Here is a 13,902-nt window from a genome sequence, read left to right on the forward strand (position 1 = left end):
CCGCCAGCCGAAAAAGGCACAAAAAAAAAAAAAACCAAGCCAGGCCTCAAATCCATACATTTGGAAGGCCACATGTGTTCAAAATGCACTGAGCACATCATGCCATATTGCTTTGAATGTCTCCCTCAAATATGTTGAAATGTTAAAAAACAAAAGATTGAGTTGCCATAAATGATTTGCAGGCTGTGTCCATTGAGTCCCATTAGATCTATAGAGCGTAATTTTGGGGCCTGGATTGGTTTTGTTCCTTGCATCTGGTCTATGACGTGATTCTTTGTCTTTGCCGTGGCATTTTGCTGAATGTGTAGCATGTTCAGAACAAATGGGCCCAGAGTAAAACTATGTTTGTGAGTATTTGCATGTGTGGTGACTGTTGAAAGACTTGATGTAACTCTCAAAGGTAGCATTCTGAGAGACGAGTGTAGCAGCCTGCCCACCGTACACCCCCAAACCCTCCAATTCCCGAGTGGCCTCTGTTTACAAAGCAAGCCAAAGTCTGCAACCTTTGTTTACTGTATCCGACAAAAGACACCATTTTACTTCCGTAGAGTAGAACACCATATAACAGTGTGGAGAAGCGAAATATCGAAGAAAAGTATTTTTTTACAGGCATTTCATACCTTCAGGTTCTCCGTTGGGGTAGCATAGCCACCGCTGGTGGTGTTTTGTGGGTTCAGAAGAACTTCTAAAGAAAAGTGGTGAAAGCCTATATTTTTAATGAGCTCTTTCTAAAAACGTAACTGGAGACGTTTGGATTTTGATTTCTTAGTTGTGATTTAAATAAATGTTAACACATAAGAATAGACTTAAAGAGGGCAAAATTTTAAAGGGATAGTTCACCCCAAAATGAATATTCTGTCAGCATTTCCTCACCCTCATGTCGTTCCAAATCTGTAAGATATTTAGAAAAATGTTTTTTGTCTATACAGTTGAATTCAATGATGTTGTTTTGGATCACATTGACTTTCATTGTATGGACAAAAACAGTTCGAGTTCACCAGAAGTCAGGTTTGTGGGTAAATAATGGCATTATTTTCATTTGTCGGTGAACTTTCCTTTTAAGTAAGATTAAAATCTACGTACAGAAATATTTGATTAAAAATCTGTCTGTAAAAAAATCAAAAATGTTTCAACTATTGCTTTTAAAGTCAGCTACTATTTGTTGTTTGTACTTTGTGAACTATCTTTCCTGCTATCATAGTTTGTTTGGTATTTGTTCAGGAAATGTGGAGATTGGCTTCCCTTGCAAATCTGATCTTTGTTTCTGGTGTATATTTTGGTATGAAGTGGATGTATTCTGGTTTCAAAGATTTTTTTAAAGAATCTATTTATTGTTTCTTCTACTTGTGGTTTTGCTCTCCCGTTGCACTGTGTAATGAGATGTTAATATTGCTTCCATGCAACAATGAAAGTCATTTATTACAGATCAGATAGTGACTCTTGGTTTTCCTTTCGCTTTAAGGCAGTCTCACACAACCCGAAATCAGAGGTAATAAATATGCTCACATGGGTGGCTTGTGTAAGCGGTGCAGGCCCGCTCTGTATCCTGTGAGGTGGAGCGCTGAGCCTAGAATAACAGCGATCCGAGGGTCGTGCCTGAGCACAAAACAAACATGGTCATACTGGGAGGGGCGCCGCTGGCTATGCAGAGGAATGCGATGAACAGATCGAGACGTACTGTTCCATTATCATTGCCGCAATGGTGGTCGATGTAGTACAATATGGTTTGGAGATCTCAAAGCATGTTGTTATGTTCAATTCATACAGTTCAGACCCGTCTGTCTGTATGGCGCAAACATCGACACAACCTGAAGCACACTCCTTTTGTGGGAGGGTCTTCATAAGTGTTATTCCTATGAGGTACTCATAGGACATCATTTGTGTCATCTGTCATCAGCCTGAATCAGATTTAAATGTGATGTCCTTATATTGTACGTCATCTGTTTTAAGGGGAAGCCTCCTCTTGTTTTGATGCAAAATATCCTGGTGCTAATCCTGGATGTGAAGATGACGGTGAATGCTTTGATGGTGTGTGGTAGATGGTTAAATTTTCTATATATGCTTAAAAACATGTAAATATTATGCACTTTTATGCTTATGCAAACATATTAGTTGCTTTAATACTAGCACATCCTAATCCTTATGCAAAAGGTGATATTAACTCACTGCTCAAAGAATCAGTCATTTCCTGTAAGAAGCCTTTTGGTGTTTTCAGAACATTCTGGAAACTGCATATTTTTCTGGTCATTTCAAGGTTAGTCTCATGCTGTGAGATTTTAATCATTAACTTTTTTTTTTTTTTACTGGTGTATTAGGTACACAATACACAATTTTGTCATTTTTAAGCTACTATCAGTTTTCCAAGGAAAACACAGTCAAGCTAAAATTAGCGATTCATGATTGCTGTATTTTCACATTAGAATATGATTATTCTATTGCAAGAAGTTGACCCCTACAGCACTTTGACTAGTGAATGAAGTTGTCATGTTTGTACAAATGCCGATATACCCTTTCTAAAATTATGCAAAGAACATTAAAGGGTCATGAAACCCACCATTAATCAGTTTTCATACATTTTGAAACTTACACCGAAGTGAGTGTAGAAAGAGACATCTGACATAGACTTCAGTTAAAAAAATGTCACTTCCTGTTGATTCTGACTCAATATTGATTTCGAATCCGGTGCCATGAATAGCTGGGTTCCCCCAACAAATGGGTTCACACTTGGGAATAGTCTTTTATTATTGTATCTTGTATGCTATCAGTTCACTACTGTAGCCTGCTATATTGTACAAGAGGTGATTTTATTAAATGTATTTTAAATTCAATATTTTATTGTTACATTTTATTATTTGCATGTTCTTAAATTATTAAAGATGATAGATGTATTAATCTAGCAGGCTAACAAGCTAGTGCTATGCTGAGTTAAAGAATGAGGAATATTTCACACTCTATAGCTTTGTGAAATTATTAGAAAAAAAATGTAAAGGTAATTAGAGTCACATTTGCATAAGACAACATCTAGCATGAGCCAAGTGTGTAGGTTTTCTAATCAGGCACTGAATAGAGCATACATTAAAAGGCCTTTCAGCCAATCCAATCATTAGGCGGACACATTTATGCTAGGGGACTCATTTGTTCATGACACCAAATACTAAAATAGACCAAAAATTCCTAAATGATCTACTTTACTCTTCAGATAAAGTACCATGCATAGCCTATTATCTGAAACACACAGTATTTGTTAACCTCTTAAAAATGTGTTAGTGTTTCATGACCCTTTAAAAAAAGTGCTAAACAACTTCTCTCCAATGAAGGCTGTATTAACGATAAGTTTTCATCTTCCTGATTCCTTCTAATTCAAGTCAATCTCTGCTTCATCTGTCTCCCCTTCTGCGTTTAGGTTGTTATTTGCAGCCATACCTGGAAAAGAAAAATACTGTAGATTCCAATACAATTCTTCACTGAATTTTCTTCACCCCAAACTACCTCTAACCAAAGACTGAACGTATAAGATCTACGAAAAGCGATATTTGACATCACCCTACACAGATAAATCATACTGCAGTGGTTAAATTTGCTGTTTTGTTTTTTACACAATGTATAAAAACATTCACATGTTGTTTATATCCTCAGCCATTTTTGACTGTATGCCCACTGAAACTCCATGTATAACAGGAAGCATTCAGTGCAAGGACCCCAACCAGAGAACAAAGACGGAGACTTGTCGCAACCGGAGCATAAATCGTCCTTTATGGCCAAATGTGACTGTTAACCTTTAATCAGTGCTGTCTGCCAGTCATTGAGTTACCCATTGGTCGTAATGGGGCGAGTTTCTCATTGGAGTAAGAGAAATAGATATGTGTACATGTCTTGGGTGCCTGAACTGTATGTGCGTATCGAGTGCCTCTAGTGAGAATGAACGAGGTTTAATGATGATGCACTACACCTGCCTGGGCATCTGACAGCAGACGCTGCGTTCTCGACAGTATACAGTCCTGCGGAGAGCAATTCAGTTCAGTTTCCCAGCACAGAGGGTTTTATTTATAAAAATGACATGTTACCTATAATCAAAAAACAATTTCACAAGCATTTTCACATGGACAACATTGTTTATTACAACAAACTTAATAAAAACTGCATAGAAGTATAACAATAAATAATATTGCTAAATAATTACTGCTTTGGTCCAATTTTGGTATAGTGTTTGACTATTCTGAAATGGTCTGAAATTGATCAAAACAAAAACATAGCTGTACAAACAGACTGAAATAAACTGAAAGATTTAGAATAAAAACAACATTGCAATACTGTTAGTATTCATATAAAAATGCAAAAACTCATTTCTCACTACAAAAATAGGACTTAGAATGGCACATTGTACTGAGCAGAATCAGTAGAAGACCCTTGAAACACTGAATCCTTCATTGCTGGTCCTTCACCAGTAACTGTCCTTTCTTATGTAACATTTGGGTGACTAACCCTGCTGCCACGTCAAAAGGTCAGAGTTTAGCTGTACGATAACTATCCAAAGAGTCACCACTGTAGATAGAGACATGGTTGAAACAAGAAACAGTGGAAAGAGAGAGAGAGCAAAGACAGAGTAGAAATCAGATCTGAGCAGCAATCTCAAAGCTCAAACGTGAGCACTTTTGGCGTGGTTAGTGGAGGCGGGGCCGGAATGAGCGGGGCCCTGTTTGGAGTAGTAGAATCGATTGTTGTCAGTGTATGTAGCAGGGGTGTCCACTGAACAGCAGGTGATCATACAGCCTCCCAGCAAACAAAGTGCAGTGCCTACCCAGCCCGAATACAGGGAGAAGCCGAAGGACATCAAGCCCCTCTCGTGATGGGCCCCGATGGGAAACCACACGGTGGAGACGACGCCGCAAAAAGCTGAGAAGGAAAAAACACACAACGTTAAATTATAGCCTTTTTTGTTATATGTTGCATTATGACATTAATGTAAGTGAGAGAAAGATACATTAGAAGGGTTAAACAACTGTCCTGGCTCTTTTAGTGGATTACAGATGTATTCATCTAAAGGAAATCTGGCTATATATGAGAATATTTCAAGCCAATTAGAGTTTAATATTGATGAAATAGGTTCAGTCCTCAGAGTCTCATTATTACAGAAATGATACCTTTTCTTTCATTGGAACGTTAGGCCATGTATATTTAGCGAACATCTTCACTCCAGATTACTAAAAGTGCCATGCTAACGGAATGTTATTGTACTTTTTCTAAGAGTAATATGAGCCTAATTTTTTACCAATACAAATACAAGCTTACCAGTCAGCAGTATTATGGTTCCTCCGAGCACTGATCGTTTGTTCTTGGCGCTTTCTGGTTCACTTCCGAGGTTGATACAGGACATAGACATGAGCACGAGCGCGACAGCAGGCAATCCGAGAATCGATGCTGTGACCATCAATGCTCGAGATGTCTGGATGTACGCTTAAAAAATAAAAAAAATCTCGATTTCATAATACTAAAACAATTCATTTGAACACATTCTAGATTAATTAACTATATTTAGATATGTGAGATATATACACACACACACAAATAGTGTAGAAGATGCTATAGATTTTTATAACGTAGCTCCTATATGCAGTATTTAAAAACACATTTTAAAACATCAAATTTTACTTATTTCATGTTTGATATTTTATTTAAGAAACTATTTAGGCCTATATGTCATTTTTCGTTATGCTCATGTATTAAATATTGAAACTGCATTATTTTGTAATGGATTTCATCATTATTTCAAAGAAAAAGAAAAGTGTTTAATACATTATTAATGTATTATTTCACACGTACCTGGTAGCTCGAGAATCTGCGTGAGTGTGATGCAGTGATACAGCGCAGTAGAGATCACACAGTCTGCCCACAAACCTTTGGCCTCCAGTTCATCCATCTTCTTACAGGTGTTCATGTTATATTTACAAGTGACTACCCATTCATTAGTGGCAGTGGCGATGATAAGCCCGATCCAACCAAGAAAACTCATCACAAAACCCGTGAACTGTAAGCAAGTATTTGCCATGGTGTACAGTGTGCGCAAAAATGTGTCCAATAGTTGGGGGAAAAAGTACTCTTTGAAGTAGTTGATAATCAGAAAATCTAAAACCAGACAGGTTACTTGGCAGAATTTATAGGTGGTAATATCCAGGTATGTTAATCCATTGCGTAAAAATCATGATGAGTTGTAGATCCTTATGGTGCGCAGTATTCCAAGCTGATAGAACATGAGAGAACCGTTAGCAGAGCATTTATAGTGGAACTACAGAGACAAAAGAACTGTCAGCCAATCACATGAGTACAGACACTTCCCAAGGTTACTCCTTATCTCTTATTTTTCTCTCTCTCCTCTTTTTCTCCTTTCATGTTTATAGTCTGTAATGTAATACTAAAGGACGAGTATAGAATGTGTAAAACTGACGGATTACGCTTTACAAATTATTCCTCAATACGCCAAGTACTAAAGAGTTATATTTGCTCAAGTGGCTTTGATAACAGTGAAGCACCTCTGACTTCATCATGTCATTGTTGGATTTGGGATATATGCTGCCCTCTGGTGGCTAATTTCTCAGATGTGTAGCTCATTTATTTATTTGAGAACTAATCAAAAATGTTTTAGCAGACCTTCTCCTGCCAGAGTGACAATAATAGAGTGCAACAATCGAATTAACTAATACTTGAGAATACCCAATCCAGTATAATAGTATTTTTTAAATTGTTTTTATGTATTTAAAAAATAAATTGATAATAAATACAATAAAATTTATTTTTAAAATCATAATACGTTTTTTTTTCCAAAATATATATTTAAACGTAATATTGTAAATACTTTACCGTGTGTATCTAAAATATAGAGTAGATACTTTAAAAGGTGTATACACTGATATCATTTGGACTGAGTCCACATTTATATGTGTATCTAAAATGAACATTGAATTATTTAAATTTTAAAGGTTAAAAAAATCAGTTTGAACTTGTTAGTGGCTTAAAGGAATAGTTGCTGAAAAAGTACTCACCCTCAGGCCATACAAGATGTAGATGAGTTTGTTTCTTCATCAGAAAGATTAGGAGAAATTTAACATTACAACACTTGCTCACCAATGGATCCTCTGCAGTGAATGGGTGCCGTCAGAATGAGCTGATAAAAACATCACAATAATCCACAAGTAATCCACATGACTTCAGTCCATCAATTAACTTGTTGTAAAAAGAAAAGCTGTGTTTGTAAAAAAAAAAAAAAAAATGAATCAATGAGGAGAAATTTAACATTACATCACTTGCTCACCAATGGATCCTCTGCAGTGAATGGGTGCCGTCAGAATGAGCTGATAAAAACATCACAATAATCCACAAGTAATCCACATGACTTCAGTCCATCAATTAACTTGTTGTAAAAAGAAAAGCTGTGTGTTTGTAAAAAAAAAAAAAAAAATGAATCAAAGACATTTTTTACATCAAATCACTGTCTCTGGTTACAATACAAGTGAAAAATATCAGTGAAATATGTTGTTTAGTCTGAAACAAGAGGGAACTATGAACAGATCAAGTACCATTTACAACCAAAACCAAACCAGTTCCAAAGAAACATGTTGGTGGATTTTGATGTGAGAGGACAACAGAGGATTGAATTTTTCACTAGAGAAAGCATTATTATGGACTGGTATTTTGGCCAGAAGTGACAGTTTAAAGTTAAAATGCCTTAATTATGTATTTATTTCTTACAAACATTCAGCTTTTTACTTGTGGATTCTTGTGACGTTTTTATCAGCTGAGGATCCATTGGTGAGCAAGTGATGTAATGCTAAATTTCCCCAAATTTGTTCCAATGAAGAAACTAAATCTGCATCTGTATGGAATGAGAGTGAGTACATTTTCAGCTAATTTTCATTTTTGGCTTAACTATTCCTTTCAGATATTAATGTAGACATTATTTTTTATATTATGAAGCATAAAGTGGCAGGACCTGGAAGTCATTGTAATTTGGTCACTGAAGGTGAGCTCTGAAACATGTATGCATTGACTGTGTGACCTATGATGGATATAGAGGACATCCTGGCTAGAGGGAATCGGAGCTCAGTCTTGAGTTAATCATCCAGGCTGATAAATCACAGAGGCATACAGCGATCCTGTCTGAGATTGCAGATGAAGAAACAGAGGGGGGAATTGGGTATAGAGATAGCATTCCATTGGGAAATGGATGAGTTTTCTGTGTGATCTGGTGTAGATGGTCAAAAAAGGGGGTCTAAGGGCTGATCCTTGAAGTACCATACCTGTGATTAAGGATGCAGGTGGTCGAGGGCGAGTTATCCAGCTGACTTGGTAGGACCTGTTTTCCAAGACTACAAAACAAAGAGTTGACTTAGATATCACTGCCAGCGTGGATGTTGACAGTTTTAAAAGCTGCAGATAAATCCAAATGAATAGAGTTATGATGTTATGTATGACCTTAGTGCTTTGGTTGCAGCAAAGAGAGTAGTTTCCCCTTTGTAGAACCACCCTAAATTTAATTTGTTTTTCTGAAGCCTAAGGGCTTTTGTTAAAGAAAAGAGACAATGCAGGTCTTTGAAGTGTCTGTACGATCTGTATCTGCTTCTAAATATATTCTACACTAGGGTTGCTGGACAAATTGTTTATTGAATCTTTCATATGTGACATTTGGTGATGTGCAGTACATTCTCTTGGGGCTTCTTCTTTGAACGTGGTAATCAATTACAAAGTCCACATAACAATAATCCAACATCAAATAATACATTTAACCATCAGGTACCTACCTCTGTCTGCTCTGCTCAAAAGTGACAAATTAGTATGTGTCCTTCGTTCATCCACTAGGGGGACTCGTTTGACTTCAAACACAAAGGATACCTATAATACCTATCAGCTATCCAGCTGTCCTTTAGTATTTCTATTCATCTTACTGACATTTGCCAGGTTGGCTAGTTATTAGTGAATGAAAAGTGTGAAAAAAGACTGTGAGTAATAGTAATAGAAGAACAGAATATATCTATAAGATAATATAATATATATTGGTTGACAAATATGTACAATTATTTTTCAGGAAACGCACAACTAAAGTAGTTCCAAGCAGGTCTTGACCGCATTACAGTTTCATATCAGTTCACCAAATTATTGATTTCAAAGGCCCTTAAAGCCTACAAAAAAAAGAGTTTTAATTTGTCTATTTTACTATTTATTTTTTTTCTATTTTACTATTGAAATCACAGTGTGTAGACATTATTTTTATTATTTAATTCCCCCCCCCAAGCATATCAGTGTCTCAAGCCTCCGTTACTAGTTCTAAAATGACATTTTGGAATTAGCAACAGAGGCTTTGGATGAGATGCATAAGAAATTAGTCCTATGCACATGAATGTTTTAAGGAAAAAAAACATCTTGAAATAAAACATCTGAACAATGTCTTGAGGTGTGGCAAGTGTAGCAAAAATAAAATAATAATAATTCAACAGCCCGTCATCAATTATTCCTTACATATCTATATATTTAAATAAATAAAGGTGAAAAAAAATCAGACTCATAAAGCATCAAATAGGCCTATATATAAGACAATCTTGAATGACAGTCAGAACTTGACCTCTGCTTGTTTATGTTAATCTCTTTCAAATATTCTCAGCATGTTCTAATCTAATCTTTAGTTTGTGCTTCATTCCTTGCAGTTCATCTTCATTGCTGTGGAGACGTTCCATAACCTGAATAACAATAGCAGTTTTACATTCATTTCAAGAGTCCTCCCACTCTGTCTAATCAGGAATGAATTAAGTGGATAACATCTGGTATTTCCTGCATTCATGGCTGTTCACTGAATATGCAGGTCTTCTTTTGTTTACCTTATTAGACCCCTGCTTGTGGATGTAATAAGCTGTCAGAAACACCCTTGTTCCTCTATATCAGTCATTCAGTTGATCCTCAGGGGGCTGTATAGAAATCACCTCACAAAGATCTCAGGCAATTCATCATTTGCTTCAGGAACATGGCAGCATTGGAATATGAAAATTAAGCTAATGAAATGGGCCCTGACATCGGCCTGACAGTGCAAGATGATCAAAATATATTGCATAAGTGAGTTGTGCTGTGTAAGCACCTTGCTGGGTGGACCCCGACATCTTTATATCACCTAAGGAGGAGACATGTGATCAGATCATTGAGGCTTTTATCTCTATCACTGAATTACATCCCTCAGTCCTTATATATGGGCAGCAGAACTGTTGTGAGCAGATGAGAGACATCAGTAACAGCTTGTGAATATTCCTCAGGCAGATACAGACACCAGTCTTCACTGGCACTGCAATGATTGATTTTGAGACCATCAAAACTGCTGTTATTGACTTGACGCTGATATGGGGTTTTTTACCGCTGATGCAGTGTTCAATGATAGAGTTCACCATCTTCATCAGGAGTATCTAAGCGTGATTTTGAGTGCACTAGAAAATGTCAGCCATAAAGTGTCAATATCAAAAGCAGAAGAACCAGTCATTGAGGAGATTTATTAAACAATCAGCATCACACATAACGTTGATCTATTTTACGCTACTGGCAATTCATCTTATATTATGGGTAGAGCACATTAGTTTAGGCTCTATTCAGACGAAACGGCATTTAGACACTAGGAGTCATCCTATAAATAAATGTGTAATTTCATGCACTGTCTCTCATTATATTCAAATATATTCTCTCGTGATGGGACACTTGCTTATTGTGTCTGACCTCCTCCCTTCTAGGTGAAGGTTATCTGAAACACACAAAATGTGTGTTTGCTATATAAAGGCTATGATAAGCAACAGTGGTGGACATAAATGTCTGTTTTTTCATGTAGCTACTTACATTTTTCACTTATCTGTAAGCTTTTAGTATTCCAAAGCATTTAAATAACAATATTTAAAATACAAAGCTCGCTACTACTAAGTTTGCCTTTATTTCGAAGTTGAGAGCTATGAACAGACGTAAATGAATGGCAATGTTTGATTCGTGAAGGATTAATTCTTTGAGCAGAATTATTGTGTTGAACCTGCTCAATCGGTTCACAAATAACACTGAACGATTCATTCGCGAATTGGACTGATTTTGATTGATCCAGTTGCAGCTGTTTTCGAGTCACCACCACCGACCCAATGAACTAATGTTTTGGTCGCAGCATGTCTTTATTCCACAAGTGTTAGTTTATTCTGAATGAACAAACTGTGACCCAGATCGAAACGCAAATTCATTTGAGAAGATATGTCAATGAACTGATTCACAATTTGCACTCAACGATTCATTCTCGAATTAGACTGACAAATTGATGCTGTTTTCAAGTCAACATAAACTTGTCGCAGGAGAAGAGTCAGGTTAATGAGAGATTTATTTTGATAAACTGTTCTTTTGCTATATTCTAAATGTTTTAGTTTTACTGACTGCTGAATAAATAGATAACTGAAGAATCAGAGAAGAGCTGAAGAAACGCGATAGCAATGTCCGATTCGTGAGCGAATCATTCTTTTTGACCAGAATCTTTTCAATGAATCTGAATCAGTTCACAAATCGCACTGAACGATGCATTTCCATATAATTAATTTATTTATGTCTAATTCAAAATGAGCAAAAACTATCTTCAGAGTGCGAAGACTGATGGCGTGTAAGCTAGTAACTGTGATTTTTTTTATTGTTTATTGTCAATAACAATTCGATTTCATGACTTAGTTATTTGTGAACTACATTTGTAAACTATTTAGCTCAATATATAAACACAATTCATATTTTTGTATCGCCTAGCTCAGGGGTGCCCAAACTCAGTCCTGGAGGGCCGGTGTCCTGCAGAGTTTAGCTCCAACTTGCCTCAACACACCTGCCTTTAAGTTTCTAGTATGCCTAGTAAGAGCTTGATTAGCTGGTTCAGGTGTGTTTAATTGGGGTTGGAGCTAAACTCTTCAGGACACCGGCCCTCCAGGACCGAGTTTGGACACCCCTGGCCTAGCTAGATAAGCAAGCTATGTTAAGTAGCCTAGCTTGTTGCTAGCTAACTAGTAAACTCCTTCAGCTGGTTTTTGAGGTAGGACTTGTTGGTTGTAGTCAAAAGGGTAAAGATGTAGATGTTGTAACTAATAATATACAAAAAAAAAATGTCTGCACACTGAAAGTAGGCTACAGCTTCAAAAATGACCAAACAGCGCAATGTTTCGACCAGTCATGTCTTCATCAGGCACAACATAACTACACTGCATTTCCATCTTTCTCTGCTGACAAACTTTTGCAAAGGTTTCTGCTTTCAGTCTGGCCTTAAACATTATGTTCAGATTTGACCTTTTACCATCTACATGTCACCTTTTTGTTTCCTTTACTTGGAAACCTGCTCCGGATTAGTATATAAATAATTAGGACGATTGATTTTCCCAGAGTCACATTTACAGCTCACAGTGGGCAGAGGGCAGGACTGGAGGTAGCAGCTCCCAAACACATCGTGATCAATGTGCAGGACTAGCGGCTCCAACCAGCCCGCAGAGAGGCATCTGTGCCCTAATGGACACTAACTACAATTCATTGCTAATGGGGGGCACAGTGGGCGTTTAGAGACAGAACCCCAGGATGCACTTCCTCCGTTGAGTCTGTGCGCGCTCATCTGTGTGTTCATCATTCTCTCAAAGCCTCAGATTTACCGCTGCCATCCTCCACTGCATATTATGCAGCGGTTTGTTTCGCTCAGCGCACAAAACAACAAACCGCTGTGCATATGCCATGGATAACTAAACAGTTATTCCCGGGCCTATATCCTCTTCTGCTTAACATCCATATGTCTGTTTATACATCGCTGCCAGCAGGGAGTGGATAAGCAAATTGTCACCATTTTTTATTTGTGGGAAAATGTTTTATTTGCAATTCATTGTTCTCTCATCTTTTGCTGTGACATGGTAATCTGAGAAGATCCTACAAGGCATTTACAGCGCAGGTTGGGTTCTCTGTTCACTTTGACAGGTGCACAACAATTGCATTGGGTTCTCAGCGATAGCTTCCTAGTATCAGGTTTGTATCCGTAGTCGACAATACAGTAAGTCTGGTTGAAATATTTTACTGTCAACAACTGAGACAGTAATCCTTGCTTTGGTAACTCGTACGAAGCTGAGGGAAGAACCAAAGCCTCTGGCACAATATGAAAGCATGATGTGACTTCATTTTGTCATAGTCAAACCTAAAACCATTACTTGCTTGTCAACACTAAAGTTATTCTCGGATCAAAGAAAAAAAAACTTACATATTTCCTGAAGCATATCAAACCGTCTGGAAAATCTTTCATGCCACTCTGATGTCTGTGTTGCTCTTAAGGAGTTCCTCTTTTGGCTTCCTGTAACCGAAGGGTTGTTAAGAGATTTATTATTTTAGCAATATTTTTGTTTTAATATGATCCATCAATATTTGATCATTTTAACACAAGGCTTCAAGTCATTTAGAAAAGAAAGACTTAATATCAGTAAGTTCTGAGCTTCCTGTCGAAGGCGGATGGAAACAGTGAGGTAAGAATAACTCTGAATGTCATTTCCTCACATTAGAGATTAAACTCAAATTACACTGCCTGCCTCCTTCCGCTGTTGCTCTGTATTATTAATTAACTCGTGTTGCCTGAAAACTCTACCAACATGTGTACATTTTTCTCAACTGATAACAATTGTTTCACTTGTAATGCAAGTGTGTATTGTAATAAGTAAAAGGACACAATATGTTCTTGAAATGAAAAACAATTCAGGATGCACACTGAAATGCACATTCTATCTTCTACTGCATAGAGAGTTCATTAGGAATGTATTGAGATAACTATACATTGTTAAAAACACAATGTTCCAACTTAGGTAAATGCACACTTTCTGAAAATATAAAATAATTAGAAATATTTGTTTTCTG

General features: G+C 37.0%; 1 protein-coding gene across 1 annotated transcript; it reads right to left on the reverse strand.

Annotated features, from left to right (window-relative positions):
* Positions 1–3,858: 3,858 nt before the first annotated feature.
* On the reverse strand, positions 3,859–6,262 carry LOC107688543 (claudin-11-like). The gene is made up of 3 exons (XM_016486240.1): positions 5,821–6,262; positions 5,290–5,454; positions 3,859–4,893 (listed from the first exon to the last, which is right to left on the reverse strand). Exons 1-3 carry the CDS (start codon positions 6,044–6,046, stop codon positions 4,637–4,639), a joined length of 648 nt encoding a protein of 215 aa, XP_016341726.1. The 5' UTR covers positions 6,047–6,262; the 3' UTR covers positions 3,859–4,636.
* Between the last annotated feature and the right edge of the window lie 7,640 nt (positions 6,263–13,902).

The sequence above is a fragment of the Sinocyclocheilus anshuiensis genome, unplaced genomic scaffold, assembly GCF_001515605.1.
Source record: "Sinocyclocheilus anshuiensis isolate Anshui unplaced genomic scaffold, SAMN03320099.WGS_v1.1 scaffold329, whole genome shotgun sequence".
Classification (NCBI taxonomy): Eukaryota; Metazoa; Chordata; class Actinopteri; order Cypriniformes; family Cyprinidae; genus Sinocyclocheilus; species Sinocyclocheilus anshuiensis.